This window comes from Anoplophora glabripennis, unplaced genomic scaffold (assembly GCF_000390285.2).
Source record: "Anoplophora glabripennis isolate ALB-LARVAE unplaced genomic scaffold, Agla_2.0 scaffold5, whole genome shotgun sequence".
Taxonomy (NCBI): domain Eukaryota; kingdom Metazoa; phylum Arthropoda; class Insecta; order Coleoptera; family Cerambycidae; genus Anoplophora; species Anoplophora glabripennis.
Window position 1 is genome coordinate 1850148 of NW_019416525.1, and position 17632 is coordinate 1867779.

The 17632-nt window shown below is 32.1% G+C and overlaps 2 protein-coding genes across 3 annotated transcripts; one reads left to right on the top strand and one right to left on the bottom strand.

Annotated features, from left to right (window-relative positions):
* Positions 1–1315: 1315 nt before the first annotated feature.
* Positions 1316–12814, top strand: LOC108907479 (nipped-B-like protein). Of its 2 annotated transcripts, XM_018711188.2 has the most exons (18): positions 1316–2039; positions 2485–2653; positions 2714–2829; positions 3512–4354; positions 4408–4595; positions 4658–5104; positions 5156–5392; positions 5448–5858; positions 5908–6396; positions 6472–6996; positions 7052–7705; positions 8302–8566; positions 8616–9118; positions 9175–9321; positions 9373–9599; positions 9751–9925; positions 9978–10148; positions 10748–12814. In XM_018711188.2, exons 1-18 carry the CDS (start codon positions 1976–1978, stop codon positions 10940–10942), a joined length of 5826 nt encoding a protein of 1941 aa, XP_018566704.1. In that variant the 5' UTR covers positions 1316–1975; the 3' UTR covers positions 10943–12814. The 2 variants fall into 2 exon arrangements, with proteins under 2 accessions (XP_018566704.1, XP_018566703.1); XM_018711187.2 differs by having other exon boundaries at positions 9175–9599.
* Positions 12815–13787: 973 nt separating this feature from the next.
* Positions 13788–16726, bottom strand: LOC108907386 (serine/threonine-protein kinase ULK3-like). Its single transcript, XM_018711048.2, has 7 exons — positions 16407–16726; positions 16207–16355; positions 15659–15880; positions 15381–15603; positions 14912–15324; positions 14669–14852; positions 13788–14610 (listed from the first exon to the last, which is right to left on the bottom strand). The coding sequence occupies exons 1-7, from the start codon at positions 16506–16508 to the stop codon at positions 14548–14550; spliced, it is 1356 nt and encodes a 451-aa protein (XP_018566564.1). The 5' UTR covers positions 16509–16726; the 3' UTR covers positions 13788–14547.
* Positions 16727–17632: the final 906 nt, after the last annotated feature.

Genomic DNA, 17632 nt, shown 5'->3' on the forward strand with positions numbered 1-17632 from the left:
AGCTTGTTTAAATATTTACAGAAACAAGATAGTGAAAACTAGTAAATACCCAGTAGAGGTAGAAATTCTTTTCATTTTACACGTCTTTGTAAATATGCAGTTTTAAAGATACTTCTATTGTGTTAAGAGGCAATATATCAATACTCTAATAAATGCTTTCCTAAACCAGAGATTATTAAATAAGTAAGTGCCTTTCTCGCAATATAATTAGTACATAAAAGTAGTATTTTCTGTGCTGATACGCAAGTACATAATTCAGTGAATATGCACGGGTAAGTACGAAATAAATTATTCTCACATCTAAATACAAACTAATTATTTCCACTTTTGGACATTTCATTTTTTCAAATTTCTGTTAAATATACCGAGAAAACAATCATTTTATACCTCCTATACCTCCTCAGACTTCTGTACTTCTGTTAAATACACCTCTTCAAATTTCTAAATGCCTGATAAAACTAATCTTAAATTATATAAAACTGAAATGGAGTCATTTTTTCATATTTACTTAACTGAAATGAGCCAATAATTTATAAGAACTATACGAATATGATAAATTTTAATTTCTGAGTACGGTCCTGTACGTTAGTATACTGACTGTCTAACGGTTAAAATAGGATATAGAAGATAACGGAAATTACAAAATAGGTACACTAATTTTAAATTATGTAAAACTGAATATAGTATAGTTTCTAAATAGTTACTTAATTGAAATCAGCTAATAATTTACAAAAACTATACTAATAGAATAAGTTTTAATTTCTGAGTATGGTCCTGAACGTTAGTATGCGCACTATCTAACGGTTAAAACAGGAAGATAACGGAAATGACAAAACACAATTTTAGAAAACAGTTATTTTGTTCAGTTCCCTGCTAGTGACACATGACATAAACTCTGACAGTTTTTGACAATGATAACCTCTAGTGACATCTGTAAACAAGGGGTCTGCTATCAAAAATTAGAATTTTATTTACTATACTAACTACTACACTAAGCTTAATTCTGTAATGCAAATGTGTATAATCTAATGTATAATAAATATATATACTCAAGACTAACACGATCAAAGAAAAACCTTAATATTTATTTGTGAATGAAATTTGAGAAATTGTATAGGTTTACAGAATAAGTGAATAATTAATATATTTGAAGTAATTTCTGATAATGAACTAGTTAAATATGTAAATTATATTTAAATATTTCGGATCTACTACTATAAAATATAAAATTTAAAAAGTCCTAAAACAGCGCGAAATTGGAGCCATCTCTTGGAAACTACGCAAGTTATTACCGATTGAGGGCGAAACTGGTTAACTGGAGTTTGCCTCCCCAATCAACTGTCTGTTTAGAAAGAACGTCGCCATTCGATTGCATTAATTTAAAGATAAAAATGTGTGTTATTATTAAGTGAAACCGATATTTTGGCGTCAAAATGGATATGTTACGAATATGTAGGACATGTCTTTAACGAGTGAATTAGAAAGACCCTAGTTCGGATGGAATCGTTGCGGAAGCATCCGAAAACAAACTCATTTACCACAATAATGCATTCTACTGCTGGCAATACGTAGAACAAAATAAGTGTTTGGATAAAGTGGAAAATATATTATTTTAATGTGTACAGAAAATGCAATTGTTGATTATTTTTTATTAATTTCTTTATGTCAAATGTCATCTAAGATGGTCTTGACAGTTATGTCACTTGCAGTTGTTTTCCTGCAAAAAAGAACGTTTATATTGTTTATATACTCCATGTAAACAAATGTTTCCAGTGCTATTAAGTTAATTAAAGTGTAATTATTAATTTCCAATTAAGTTTATTATCGCTAAGTGTTAGGTTAGATTGGAACTACTACAGACAACAATCACAAATTGTCTTTATGTGTATCCTATTTGTGACATCATTCAACTAAAATCATGGTTATAACTTTTTTAAATATGGTTTTTGGGTGAAGAATAAATTAATCTGTGGAGATGGATCCAGGAGTTCCGAGTGTACCCATCACCACATTAGCAGGAGTAGCAAGTCTAACAGACTGTGAGTAGTAAATACTTAATTTATAGTACTTTTATAAACTACGTAATATACATTTTTTAAAGAAACACGGAACAAATTTTATTTCAAATTAAAGTACACATTAAAGATTTTCATAAAACTCCCGTTTCAATAATAGCGATACCTGTTTATGCCATTTAAGGTTATGTTAACGAGATTATTGTTTAAATTTGTTATATATGATAATTTAACAGAAATATTATCTTTAAACATAGTTCCCAAATTCTAAAAATTGTGAACTCGACAGTTACCTCTAACTCTTTGTTTCAAAAGAAATTTACGTTTTCTAAATAGGTCATTTACATTTCTCTTGAATTTGACATATTAATTCACGAATACAATTTTCTTTTTCCAAGAAGTCAAATAGAATTAGATAAAAAATTAAGATCTTTATTACTGATTACTGATAAATATTAAATACTTTTAGTGCTCCCTGAAATGCCCCTACCAACTCCGTCACCTCAAACACTAAGTAATAAATCACTACTATTTCATCCGAGAGTAGCAGAAGAAGCGCAAAACTTACTTGGTGTAAGAGATGAGGTATTGGTACCACAACTGGTTTCTTCCCTGGAAAAAACCTCTGCTGAACATATGTAAGTACGAAAAAAGTTGCTATTAAGAAGATACATAAGCTTTTTTTTATTTTCTTTCAGAGAAGTTAAGGATAATTATGCTGGTACGGACTCTAGGTTTGAACAGCAGGAATCTATGCCAGAGCTTCTTAGAGCTCTTTTAGAAGCTAACCCTTATGTCTTCAGTGGAATTAAACGTAAGTAGTACAAATATTCTTTTTATAAGTTTCAATATATACGTACGATTATGTGATAAAATTCGTTGCCTAATAAAGAAATTGTTGTTGTTTTCTAACGTAATATTAGTAGTTATCTACAATCTATGGCAAATTTTAATATGCTTGAAGTTTATTCAATATTAAAATACGATTTTATTAAGTAAAACGTTTGGTCAATTCTTTGTTGATAGTTTTTCTATATTTTCTAGTGTTGATAAGTCATGGTTAAGTGTAACTGAATAAAATATCGTTTAAACTTACGAATGTGTATTGTCTACCTACAAGTAAAAAATCTACAGTAGCAGCTGAATAAGTGGCATATACATTTAAAGCTTGTTGAAATTTTTCACATTTTGAGCTCCGTTATTGAAAGATAAGTTAATTTGAGATAGGAAAAAAAACTTTTTATTATTTATAAATTGTAATAGAATGTTTTATGGTCAACTACAATGCCGAAAAGAATAAAATTGTGCCTAACTTTCACTGCACTCTTCTAGTATAGTGTAATCACGTTAAAATATGTAGTTAGGTGCAACTAAAACGTAATTTATATACAAGTGTTATAAAAAAGGTATTATAATTATCGTTACAATTTTCGATGTTTTTTGTTCTTACCGTTTTCATTAAAACTGCCTATTCAGTGTCTTTTCTTTTTATAAAGGTATATCTGAAATAGCTCCAGTTGATGTACCTGTAGGAACAGTAAGTGCAAAGACTGAATCGAAAACTGTAGTAACAGAAAGCCAAACATCTGAAGTTATATCAAATACGAGGAGTACCCGTTCAAAATTAAAAGCCGAAGAAGTTAAGACAGATACTGAAGTTAAAGCTGTTCCAGAGGTGAAAGATGTAAAATCTGATGTACCTATAGTAACTGAAAAAGACGAGGAAAACAAAGAAGTAAAAGAGAAAACGATAGAAAATATTGAACCATCAGCTAATCCACCACAAGTTGAAAGTATTCAAGAAAATGAAGAAGTAAAGGAAGAATCGAAAGCCAATATTGAGGAATCTGATTCTAATTCACAGCAACACCCTGATATAAAGCAACCAATAGTAAAATTAGATAGATTGTCAGAAGAGGATCAGTTATTAATGCAAAAGAGTATTCAAGAATTTATTGTAACTAAACCAAAACTTGCTAAAACCTTGGGTATTGTTTCCACAGATAATAATAAAGTCCAAGATGAAGAATTGGAATCTGACGAAGAACCATCAAGGAAAAAGCGACGAGACAAGAGGAAACATACTGAAAGCGATGACGAATATCAACCTGATACTTTCTCTGCTTTGGTGAGTAGCAACAAAAGAAGGAAACTAAAGGAAGAAAAACCGGAACCTGTCGTTGTCAAGCCTAAGTTACGAAGAGTTGAAAAGAAATTTGTTCCTGTATTAGAAAAATTATCACAAGAAGAGCTTATGGAAACAAACACGTATCATAGATTTAACAAATCTATTGAACATGTTTTGAAGTCAGCTGAAGACATTGATATCAGTGAAATTGGTAAGCATTTCAAATTTCTTCAGCAATTTAGATTGCACTGTTGCATATTTTAGCTGAAGACGGAATGATACAAGAAGAATATCTCCTGAGTCGTAGCGTCATGCAGGAATTGTGTACTGAAGCAGCTAAATTAAAAATCTTGGGAGCGATGGAGATGATACCTACAGAAAAACTGACAAGACTGCTCAACATTCTAGAATTAAATATTCGAGGCGGAGATAGGGTGTCACCAATATCGGATGTAATATTTTTAATTTATTGATTTCATAATTTTTATACATATATTTACTTTATTTCTTATAGGAAGATAATGAGAGTATTAGGCAATTGTGGCTTGAAACAGCTATGGAACGGGTTATGGGTGCAGCTGATGCGTGTTTAGTGTGTATGTATATTATGACTTCTCGTAATATGTCCAAGAGAGTGTATTTGGAAGAAGTAATAGACAGAGTAGTGTTGTACATCAAATACCACCTACATAACACGATATTCCCTTCTTTCGATTCTACATACAGGCTGGATAACAAGAAGAAAGACGGTCGCCGGAAGAAAAATACCCAAGTGTCCGAGAAGGGTATTTTAGTGTTATACACAAAAATTTCCGAATTAGTTAATTTATTAGCAGAGCTTTTGAATATACAGATTTTAACCGATACCTCAGTGCTTCACGCTTCCTCTATGGGAGTTTCCCCATTTTTTGCAGAAAATGTCAGTGAATTACAGTTGGCATGTCTAAAGCTTGTTACAACGGTAAGTGAAAAATATTTTGTCCAGTTCTATTATAACCGATTTAATTTTTAGATTTTCACTAAATATGAAACACATCGAAGACTCCTCTTGGATGATATATTAGCTTCGATAGCCCGTCTTCCTAGTACAAAACGTAGTTTACGGACATATAGGTTAAATAGCGAGGAGCATATCCAGATGCTTACGGCTTTAGTTCTGCAGTTAATTCAGTGTGTAGTATCCCTACCAAATAATTTTGCATACAAAGACTCTAAAGAGAAGAACACGGGCGGAGAGAAAACACCTAATGTAAGTTTGAACTACATCGGTCATTTACTTTTTTACCTCGTATTCTCTATTACAGATTGATAAAGACGTGTATATTTGCAACAAATACGAGAAAGCTACATCTACGGCTGGCACATTTCTAACGGTATTTTTGAATAAATGTGGGAGCAAATCGGAAGATATAGATTATCGACCTTTATTTGAAAATTTTGTACAAGATTTACTATCGACTGTCAACAAACCCGAATGGCCCGCTACGGAATTGCTTTTATGTCTATTAGGGAAAATGTTGGTTACAAATTTTTCTAACAAAGGCACTGATATGTCACTGCGTGTTGCGAGTTTGGACTATTTGGGGGTCGTGGCCGCCAGACTTCGAAGAGACAGTGTTCTGTCAAGGTGTAAATTAAATACCATCGATCAGATGATAAAAGATATCAAACAGGAGGAAATGAAGGATAATGATGAGCCATCATCCAAAGTTAAGGTAAAAAATATGATTTGTTAGAATTTTTTTTAACTGTATTTACTTTTAGAAGAAAAATAGCAATGTTACATCTGACGAAGAACGAACCCAGTTTCTTCAACGGGTCTTGTTGGATTTTTTGGCCGTCAATTCACAAAATGACGAAGCATATAAATACGCAAGACATTTTTACGTGGCTCAGTGGTATAAGGATGTTGTGAATGAAAAAACGCAGTTAGCGTCTGGTGAGAAAAAGAGTTCCAGAGAGAATCACCGGTCCAAAAGATACGAGGAAAGTGACGAATCAGATACAGAGAAAGAAAAGGAAAAGAATAAGAAAGAATCAGTGGATCAGGAAAATGCCGAAAAATTTCGGTTAATCGAAGAGAAGAAAAAGTTTCTTATCAACAAAATTAAACCGTTTCAAGAAACTATTTCTTCCGGAAATCGTGTGCAAGTTTTCCAAACTTACATCGACTATAATAGTGCCGAACTTATTGCACAATTTTTAGCTTCCAAGAGATATTTTTCCCAGAGTTTCGACCAGTACTTAAAAGCAGTGAGTATATATATATATTTTTTTTTTATATTTAGTGTATACATATGCATTTTTACCATTTAAAATAATTTCCAGATTTTAATCGTGCTAAAGGAAACTTCAATAGCTATAAGAACAAAAGCAATGAAATGTTTAACCATGATAGTAGAAGCTGATCCTTCGGTATTGGGTCGGCACGACATGCAGATGGGTGTCAACCACTCATTCCTTGATCATTCAACATCAGTACGAGAAGCTGCCGTAGATTTAGTTGGAAAATTTGTTTTAAGTCGTCCCGAATTAATAAATAAGTATTATGAAATGTTATCTGCTCGAATATTAGATACTGGTGTCAGTGTAAGGAAAAGGGTTATAAAGATTTTAAAGGATATTTGCATTGAATGTCCGGAATTTCCAAAAATTCCCGAAATCTGTGTCAAAATGATCCGGAGAGTGAACGACGAGGAAGGCATAAGAAAATTAGTAATGGAAGTATTTCAAAATATGTGGTTTACTCCCACTAAAGACACATCCCTACTTCGTAAAGTTATGCACATCACAGATGTCGTGGCATCGTCAAAAGATATCGGTTTGGAATGGTTCGAGCAACTTTTATTGAGTGTAAGTAAATAAAAAATATATTTTCATCCGTTTAATCCATATATATACCTTTTAGTTATTTAAGCCAAAAGAAGACAAGGACGATTCAACAAAAATCGCTACAGAACCTTCAAAAGCTTTGCTCCTTGCGTGTCGCCAGATCGTCGACTGTTTGATCGAGAACGTCTTGAGCCTTGAGGAAAGTTCTGATAGTAGCGGCTCTTCCCAACGTCTTGTTGCTTGTCTGATAACATTGCATTTATTTGCAAAAATAAGACCTCAGCTCTTAGTAAAACATGCTAGTACTTTACAACCATATCTTGGATTAAAGTGTCAGTCAAGCGGAGACATACAAATAATAAGCAGCGTAGCGAGAATGTTGGAACTGGTTGTGCCTTTAATGGAACATCCTAGTGATTCATTCTTAGCCCAGTTGGAGGAGGACGCTATGAAGTTGGTATTACAACACGATAGACCTATCGTCAGTAGTTGTATGTCATGTTTGGGTTCCATTATCAATAAAGTCACCCACAATTTCCAACTGATTAGAGATTGCTTCAAAAAATACTATGAATATTTGATTAGGTACAAAACCTGGCTTGAAATGGATTGCAAGAAATGTTTAGTAGATATAAAATATCGGGCCTTATTCAGACGAGCTCTCTTTATTGTTGGTTTGTTGTTACGCCATTTTGATTTCAGAAATCCCGAAGTAATAGGCGATCTGGCAGTAAGTACTATTTTGCAGGGTATAACTTTGAATGGGGGTCGACATTTGATCTTTGGAAACACATCACATGTTTGTTTTTTCAAATCCCATTGTGAAAGTTGAATATTTTACAAACACCTTGTCGTAAAGCAATAAACTAAAAACTAACGTAAATATAATAAAATGAATTGATGATGTATTTGGCCATTTACAAACTAGGTTAATGTCAGGGGTCATTGACATTGAGAGTAACAAATTAAAAAAAGCTTTAAAGTCGATAACAAGTACTCTTTATTTAAAGCTTGCATTGAGTTTTAAATATTAATATTTCATTCATTAAATGTGACTTTGTAAAATCATACATCATGTTCCATTGCAGTTTCTCTGCTTTCCACCATTATATTAGTTTCATACAGTTCGTTTAAAAGGCAACAACAGGCAACACTGATAAGCACGCATATAGTACCAAGTTCGAGAGTTGCTTTTTAAAAAAAAAACTGGAACTTGACTGTTTATTAGTACTATTACCCTTAAAATACCGACCCCCACTTAAAATTATGCCTTGTATAACGATGGTATAGGTCTCGCCGTCATAAATGAATTTTTTTTATTTATAGCCTGACACCAAGGACCAAGTGTATCAAACCATGACTTTTTTTCTTCAAAGGGAAGACATTGACATCCAAGCAAACACACTTAAGGCGATAGGATCCATTTGTATACGCCATTACGAGTTTATGTTGGAGAACGAATTAAAACTTTTCTACCATAAAATACTAACATCGGAAGAGGCACCTCTAAGGATGAAAGTCGAAGTGCTTGTAAACATCGAAAATTATCTGGTTGAAGAAGAAAACAGGATGATCCAGCAGGACTTGGAATGTAAGTCGTTTAATTTATAGTGGATTGTGTTATTGAATGTATATTGTAGGGTCGAAACGATCCAAAGAGGAAAATTTGAAGGAAATGGGTGACGTTTCCTCTGGCATGGCAAGTACGGTAATCCAGCTTTATTTGAAGGAGATTATGCAGTCGTATTTACATCACAACCTACAAGTTCGTCAGCCGGCGCTGCGCGTTATCCAACTGGTGTTGCAGCAGGGTCTAGTTCATCCGGTACAGATAGTACCGTATCTGATATGTATGAGTACAGACTGCGAGAAACTAGTGTCGCACAGCGCAGACAAACAATTACTAGACATAGAGAAGAAGTATCCAGGATTTATCCACACCAAGTCCTCCCTCGGAATAAGGTTGTCATATCAGTTGCAAAAAATATTACAAGGTGATGTGATAGTGAGGGGATCTCGCGTAAAAGAACAAGGGGAATATCCGTCTGCTCTAAACAGTTATTTGTACTCGATTCTGCGTAGTTCAAGACAACAAAGACGTGCCTTAATTCTTAATATTTTAAAACAGTTCGATGAGCAAGCTGTAAGTATTTAAATCGTTTACGAGGGAACATAAAACTAATTTATTTTTATTTACAGCGCACTACACTGTCGTACATGTTGTACCTGTCCGATAATATGGCGTATTTCCCTTATCAAGTTCAAGACGAGCCCCTCTTCATCGTTCATCACATCGATATTATGATCTCCGTTTCAGGAACAAACTTACTGCAGTCGTTCAGAGAGGTAAGTAGAGCACGTTTAAAGGTACTGCGTTGTTTAAATTCCGAATTCCAGGGATTAATTATGACGGACGGTCAGAACAAACTACTAGACAGTGAAAATGGCGAAACCTTAAATCCCATTTCGGCATTGGACGAGGAAGACGAAGACGAGGAGGTGCTAGCGTCGCGTGTACCTGAAGACGCGAGCCAGTTACAAGCTTGCATAACAGCGGCGCAAGGCTGCCTTCTGCTGCTGATGTTGAAACAGCATATAAAAGATGTATACGGACTCAGCGATGGGTAAGTATGCGTATGCTTCCGCTTGGTTCGATACTAACCCGCTTGTTTACGAACACAATCACATACCGAGACTTTGACAGGACAGACTTGTTATTCAACGAATCTAGCGTCTTGTGGTTTATGCAGTATACGGGATGATTTTATATTTTAGTAAAATTCAGCAATATTCTCCATCGGAACCTGCCAAAGTATACGAGAAAGCTGTAACACGTAGATCTAACACCCTCTTCAATCCGAAAGCGACTTTACAGAAACTTAAAGAAGGTGCCCCTCCGGAGTATTTAGACGAAGAGGGAAGACGTGATCTCATCCGGCAATACTTAGATGTATGTTCGGTTATATATTTTTTGCCCAAATTAACGCTGTCTTTTCTTTTAGTTTAAACAACTTATGTTGCAATTGGATCCTGAAGATCCCGACGATGATGAAAATGCTCCAAAAGTGCTTACGGCGTTAGCGAGTACTAATGCTAATCCGCAGACAAACCAAACTGGGGCTGCTTCATCAATCTTGACCGAAGCAGATCAAGTCGTACTTGATAATTACAAGGTATAGTAAAATTTTTTGTATGTACTTTAGATCTTATTTTTGATGTTTGACTTAGTCAGTGTTTCTCAACCTTTGGATCGGAGCAAAATTTTTACGAGTCGTGAAATATTTTAAAAGTTTTTGTTGATTTTTAATCGACCTAATTGATAAATGTACACTCAGTTCCGTTCGCTTACTGCTCCAATTAAAATGCGATAGTTATTATTTTTAAATATGTTTGATTGAAACTGCAGTTTTCGTATTTATGGTTTTTTCTGTCTTATCTAAAATTCTTGTTCTCTTTATTTTTACAAGCGCCATAAAATTATTCACGTTTATGATTATTGATTGACAGGAAGTGAATTTTGAGAACGGCATTAAATAATTCCATTGAAGTAAAATTACTATATTTTTTTTTTTTTTTTCATTTTCTTGTTTAAAATCATTAGATTTGAAGAAATTTTAGCACAGTTGCTTCTATTTTATTTGTGAGATATCTGTCCCAGTACCAGTAGAAATAAATTTGAGTCGCAGTGTAAAAAGGTTGCGAAACGCTATATTACACTATATTTTTGGGTAATAGTTTGAGCTAGGGGGCTAATTAGAGATATGTTTGTTAGGACTCTCCACCGAAAGTGCCCAAATTGGTGATATCTAATCGAAGGTTTGATAGTGATACGAAACGTACTCCACGAAGTCAGCGGTCACCTGAGAAACCGAAAAAACATAGACACAAAAAGAAACGAAGAAAGTTTGTGAGTTCGTCAGGTGATGAAAGTGAAAATGACTATAGTGATCCAGACTTTTTGGCCTAGCTATGCGCCCAAATGAACAGGTTACACTGTTCAGACTGTACAGTGAGTTTTAGTTAATCTTCGGCGATATAAATACAAGGATTATTAAAGAATGTTTTTATAAACTAAAAAATATAAGAAATTTTGTATGATGTAGTAACGCACTTTGAATGGTTATGTACATGAACTGTGAACATTTGGAATTTTTTTCAAACGTGGTGTTTTGTTCTACTTCGGTTTCACATTTGCAGAGATTATCACATCTTTTATTATAAATACGATAGAGATATATATTGTATGTGAGAGTCTCTCCGATCGTTTTGTATAGATTTCTTATGCATTTTTTTTGTAATATGTCGATGTAAATCAGGGGATATAAAGATGTATAAATAACGTGAGCATTGCGACTACTACAGGTCAGACCAGATTTCACTTGATACGTTTGTGCTGTGCTGCTGGTTATTCAGTTACTAAGAACGCTCATTTTCAGGATATTCCGCAGGTTGGGTAAGCCTTCACCTAATCCTTCCTTCGTTTAGTAATAAATAGACTAGCAGCTTTTGTATTTTAGACTGGAAATTCAACGTAGTATAATTTCATTTCATAAAAGTGATAGGTTCGAAACGTTATTTATTTTGTGAATATTTCATTTAAGAACGTTATTTTTATACGAAGCACTTTATTATGCAAATTCAAAAAAAAAAAAAAGATTCTGGTTTTGATTTAAGAAAAAATGCTTTAAACCGTCTGTGGAGGATATTGGAAGAGATACCAATGAAGCAATTAATTAACTTGTCATGATATTTTGTTTTGTTTCATTCTTTTTGCTATTAAGTAACCTGTTTTAAATTTAGAAATCGTGAAAATATATTATTCAATATTTATATTTTAGATTCATGTTGAAATTTATTCCATTAATTAATTGATTAACCAAATCGTGAGTCAACACTGTTTCAGTTATTCATTGCAAATTTACGAACCTTATGAGTGTTTTTTAAGTAGGTACCAAACATGATGGTTTTACTGCAGAAAAGATTAAGAAAAAATCATGAAAAAATTTGTCCCATTTAAAATTTGCAATTTTTATAAATGTTCTTTGTTTTCACATAAAATTCCTTGAATATTATTAATAAATCTATATGTATTTACTAAACGCCATGTATAGCAAAAGGGCATATATTTTTAATCCCAGTTTATGTCTGAATTGGCAGCAGTGATGGCTTTCGATCCGAAGTATGTAGTACTTCCCAGTCACTGAAAGTAGGTATTTACCAAGACTGCGAATAATCACTTTCATAGAAAATGTATATTTTATATGACGTGAATCTTTAATATGACCTAACTTAATAGATTTGTTGATAATTGTGTAATTTTGTTTTTAAATACAAACCTATTAGTTTCTGTCTACAAAATTCTTGATCAATAAACCAACAATTTGACGAGTTAGCGGTGAATGAAAGAATATTTATATTTACCTAAATATTTTTTTATTAAATATTTGAATACAAAATGTACTTATGTTTTATATTAAACTTTAATTTTGCAAGGAGTTAAAAGCACTTTTCTTTAAACTAATTGGTTTAATTAAAATGGATTTTGCAATTTCGTGAATATCAAATTAAATATTTCTGCTCTTAAAGATTTCATTATATTTTTTATTTCTTTAGTGAGGAATTATTTAGCGTATTAACCATAGACACCTAATAAATATGTTCCTCCATTGCTGCAACTCAGTTTAAAGTACTATAAGACTAATTTTAGAATATTAACTTGGACAGATTCCAGGATCCTTTAAGAACTTGGCACTTCGAATATGCCTAAAAATTATTTTGTTTTTTTTTGTATATTTGCAATAATTAAAATATGTACGAAAATACTTTTCAAAAAACGTTTGTCTTTTTAAATTTCATCAAGATCTTGTTGGAAAGTATTTATTTGTGGCATTTCTTAGTTTTTCTTTTTTTTGTGTACTTCTCCACAACACAATTTACTGATCCGTTAAAAACAAAAACTATTCAAGGAAATGTATTTACCTGGTAAAATATTTTTAAAATGTAAAAAGATAATTTTATTTTCAAAGAGTCGATGATACGTTTAATTGTATGCAACTGACTTTTTTTTAATGGTACTATGCAACAGAAACAAATAACTGCAAAGCTTAATTATAAAATTGTAAGGATGCATCCACATTTATATATTCAACCCTTAAAAAAATGTTAGGGCCATATTACTTAAATGTGCAACACCGTCCTTTTATATAAATAAGCATAAGCTGAAGCAGTTTTTTTCTCATTTTATTGTAAATATGACTTTTAAAAAAGTGGTACTTTAAAAATCCGTGATACATGACAGTGTAATTTTATTAAATTCACCATGTGAAAAATAATTGACAAATAACTATTAATTTATAATTTATTATGTCTATCTGTATATGATTTTAGTGCAATTTTTTAGACTGAAATACAAGCCTCGTAATTAATGTGGTTATCGACATATATTGCTAAATTTCGAGCAGGTTATTTAAGGTAGTTAATTTATATTTATAAACTTAGTTGTGAACTGTTAGTGAATGTGTAATATCCTTATAATGATTGTTTGTTTCGGCCACAACATTAATTTTGTAAATTATATTTGGTCACTCAAACATGAGTTATTCAGGGTTTTCCATATTGTAAAACTCCCCCATTTCTATTTAAATAAATTTATATTTGTAACAATAATATTTAATTTCATTATGGCACTTGACCTTTTAAACTACGTATTATTCCCAAAATATTACCATTCCGAGTTTAAAAATAATGGGGACATGCAGAATTTTCTGACAATTGCTTAGGGAGCAATAAAAGCAAAAATAAATAAACGGCTTTATTTCAAACGATCTTTTAAATACAAATTGAACTATTAAATGCGTCACAGCCATATAAACACTAACTGGCAACAATACAAAAATATATGATTTCTATGAACAAATAAATAAACTTCAAACTGAGAAAAACCACTGAAACACTAAAGATTGAATCTTTGTGCTCAGTTGCTGTAACAGAAATTAAAGTATTTCTCATTTTGAAATATTTTCGATTACATTATATAACAAACATTCTAATAACCGTAAACCACTTCAGTTTAACACGTTAGAAACAGTTAATATATGTTTGTTTCACAAACATTTTTTGAAAAGAGAATCAGTCTTATATATTTTATTACTTTAAAATACTTTTTGATAAGTTCACAACTTATTCACTGAAATCGAGCTAATTATACAAAAATGTCATATATTTTAAAAGTCACGTTTAGTCGGAAATTTCAATGCATTGTTTAGGTATATCTAGGACGGACAATAAAAGCGAGAACACTTTTACATCAAACAGCCAAACATTACAACTAACTGGGTTCGAATATCACTATTGGTTACAGTGCAAAATTAAACAAAGAATATATCGGGACATTAAAATAATAGTAACAGATAACATTTTCTAACAAAAATATCACAAGATTCTCCTGAGTCTCGGTTTTACTTGCTATTAAATCTATCACGTGTACAGCAACCCATAAAATCTAATAGGAACTGAGAAATACTAAACTTATTAATACTAAACAAGAACAAACGCAATTAGATACTGCTTAGGTTAACTCCTGTATTGTGAAGGTCCCTGGTTGCAATCTTCCAAAATGTTCATCCATTTGGTCATCTGAAGAAAGCAAATTGTTTTTAAAATGAACATTAACGAAGCAAGAAGCAATACCCACCTTAGCTCCTAATAGCTTTCTCCTCAAACCCTCTGGTTCATGTGGCATTTTATTCAGCAATATTTGTAACCCGTTTTTGAGAAGATCTGTCCCACGCTGGAGATCATTTTGCATAAAGTACATTTCGCCAACCACACATAAGTCGTAAGCTGTTAATAATTCTGGTGAAGATTGTAACAAACACCTAGAAGAATTGTTTTATGTTAATGTTTTAAATATATTTTGATGAGCTTCTAAACTTGCCTTAGTCTCTCAGTATCTGAATGCATGTCAAGAGATTCCATGGATCCATTATTGATTACCTTGTCTAGTATTTTTTCAGAAAATTTTGTAAATTCACGAAGTTTCATTAATATGTACCTATAGAGCCCTACTTCCTCAATCTCAATGGAGTGTATCTGTAAATGTAATATGGCTTCTATCACTGCAATGTATCCAGTACCATATTTCTTTTCCTTTATTAGATCGACACCATTCAAAAAGCACTCGTATGCTTTAAAGTAATGGTTTTGTTCATCTTTTACAACGTCAACTTTTAAAAATGGGTGATTTAATAGATTAACGCCTGATAATCTCTTGTCTTTATCGTAACTTATTAAATTTCTCAAAAGATTCAGGCAGTCAGGAGTCAACAGTATAGACTGCGCTTCTGGAAACTAAAAAATTTATTAATACTTTTTAAAAGTTCATTAAATTTGCGCCATTTTCGAACCTTTACATAAATTCTCTTCCTTAACAAACTTATATATTCCTCTTTCGAAATTTTAGTGGGATACGGTTTATCACCATAAAGCATTTCGTACATTAAGACTCCTGCCGAAAATAGATCAGATTTATAATCGGCGGGAAACCCAAGGTGGATTTCTGGAGACATATAAAAGAAAGAACCTGACTTCTTTTGAATAGTCTGATTTTTCATTATTACCTCCGCCAGTCTGAAAGCAACGATAAAATTAAGCCTTCTTAAAAATTAAAAGAAACAAGATTTACCCAAAGTCAGTCAGTTTTATTTTTAAACCTTCCTCTTCAATAAGGATAATGTTTTCTGGTTTTATATCTCCATGAAATATATTCTTACTATGTAAATAACATATTGCGGATAAAAGTTGTCTCATTATGATTTGTACACTTTGTTCAGACAGATTATCTCGTTTTTCCATATATTTTGTTAAACACCCATATTTAGAATATTCTATTCCAAGGTACATATAACTTAAAATATGTTGCAATTAAATACCATATCTTTGAAAACGTATGATTTGTAAGCTCTTGGTAAAACGTGCGGCGGCAGCGATGACAGTCGGACTATATTTCAGTATTTAGGACTTTTAAAGAACGATCGTTCCTATATGTATAGAAAACTGCACAATATTTAATATTTTCATAGAACTATACTTAAACAATAACCAGACTTACACTGCTGCCACACGATACCTTTCTGGAACCTTAAATATCCTTCCTTAATGAGTTTTGAGGGCATAAAGAGTTTTTTTTATATAAATATATGTAACGTAAATGTGCTAAAATTTACTACTTACTACTTTTTTATATCCGAACATATATATGAAATAATATTCGGATGTTCTAGCAACTTTAAAAACGCAATTTCAGTAGCGGCCCTTTCAAAATAACTTCGTTCTTTCACCTTCAATCTATAAGATTTGATAGCTATCATTGTGTGTGTGTTCTAAAAGTAAGAGAGTTTAAGAAAACCTTTTTAAAAGCGCAAACTTCTTACCTTATCCAAAGCTTTGTAAACAGTTGCGAATGAACCCGTTCCAATTTTTTCTCCCAAAGTAAAGGGTTCAGAATCAGGTATAAGACAAAGGTCTCCTGCCATTTTGCCTTTATATTTCAGTTAAATTTATATACAAATCACAGTATAGACTACCAAATAGCTGCTACTGAAATATTAAACAAGAAATTTCAGCCAGAAGTTGAAATGTCAAGAAAAGTAAAATATAGCCAAGATTTTTAAGCGTATTCGAAGTATTGTTTATATGACACAGAAATGAATAAATAATCATTTAGTAAGAATATATATTACTAAAATACTGAATGTATTTACTGTTTACCAAATTAGTTTGAATTTTTATTTTACAGTAAAGGTTAAGTACATTTCAAGAAAAATAAAGGGTTTTTTGGCGACCCAAACCACATCAAACCCGGTTAGCTAGAGTGTGATTGTGTTAGGACTTTGAGTTAACATTTGACAGAACTCGCAAAAATTCTTTTGGTTTGGATATCTAACATCAATAATAAAATCGTAACCTATAATATATGATAGCGATCGTAGCTCAAGTTGATTTATTATTTCTTATATACTATTGTTGTTATTCCTAATCTGAAATGCACATCCACAAAAGATCGTTAAAGTATGGATTGGTTATTAAATCAAAATGGGTTTACCTTGTTCACAAATATTATCTATTCCAACGTATATAGTAAATGTATCGTCTAAAAGGAAGTTAATAAAGATCTATACAGTACAATATAGAAAATGCGTATCTAACATTTTATAAACGATTAAAGTTATTTGGATCCTCGATTACTATTTCTTTATTATCAATTATAAATATTTGTATTTTTTGTAAAGTGAATCCATTACCAAATTTTTTTATTTACAACTTATACCTAACCAAACCTCTAAAAAAACGAACGAAGTAGTGACTATATAGGTACGATGGTACGAAACAGAAAATAAATAAACAAAGATAGAAATATTAACTTAATATCCAAACCAACCCACAAGTCCGGTTTGATGGTTAGGCAAACTCTGCCAAACTGAGTTAACTACATTTCTCGCCAAAACGTCAAACCACAACAAACTATAGTTAACCGGGTTAGCGGTTTTCTCGCCAAAAAACCCTTATAGTAAACAAGAATAACAAACCGTAGCGCACCTGTCGAACGTTAGGGGTACTGAAAAAAACAAAATCAAATACTAGGTACGTCACGATATGT

Bases quoted from the DNA above. Each gene is read 5' to 3' on its own strand.
- LOC108907386 (XM_018711048.2), bottom strand. From the start codon at position 16,508: ATGGCAGGAGACCTTTGTCTTATACCTGATTCTGAACCCTTTACTTTG. The intron at 15,604-15,658 runs GTAAATCTTGTT...CGTTGCTTTCAG, and splicing joins ATAAAACTGACTGACTTTGG to ACTGGCGGAGGTAATAATGA. The intron at 14,611-14,668 runs GTGGGTATTGCT...TGCTTTCTTCAG, and splicing joins GAAAGCTATTAGGAGCTAAG to ATGACCAAATGGATGAACAT.
- LOC108907479 (XM_018711187.2), top strand. From the start codon at position 1,976: ATGGATCCAGGAGTTCCGAGTGTACCCATCACCACATTAGCAGGAGTA. The intron at 2,040-2,484 runs GTGAGTAGTAAA...AAATACTTTTAG, and splicing joins AGTAGCAAGTCTAACAGACT to TGCTCCCTGAAATGCCCCTA. The intron at 2,830-3,511 runs GTAAGTAGTACA...CTTTTTATAAAG, and splicing joins TGTCTTCAGTGGAATTAAAC to GTATATCTGAAATAGCTCCA.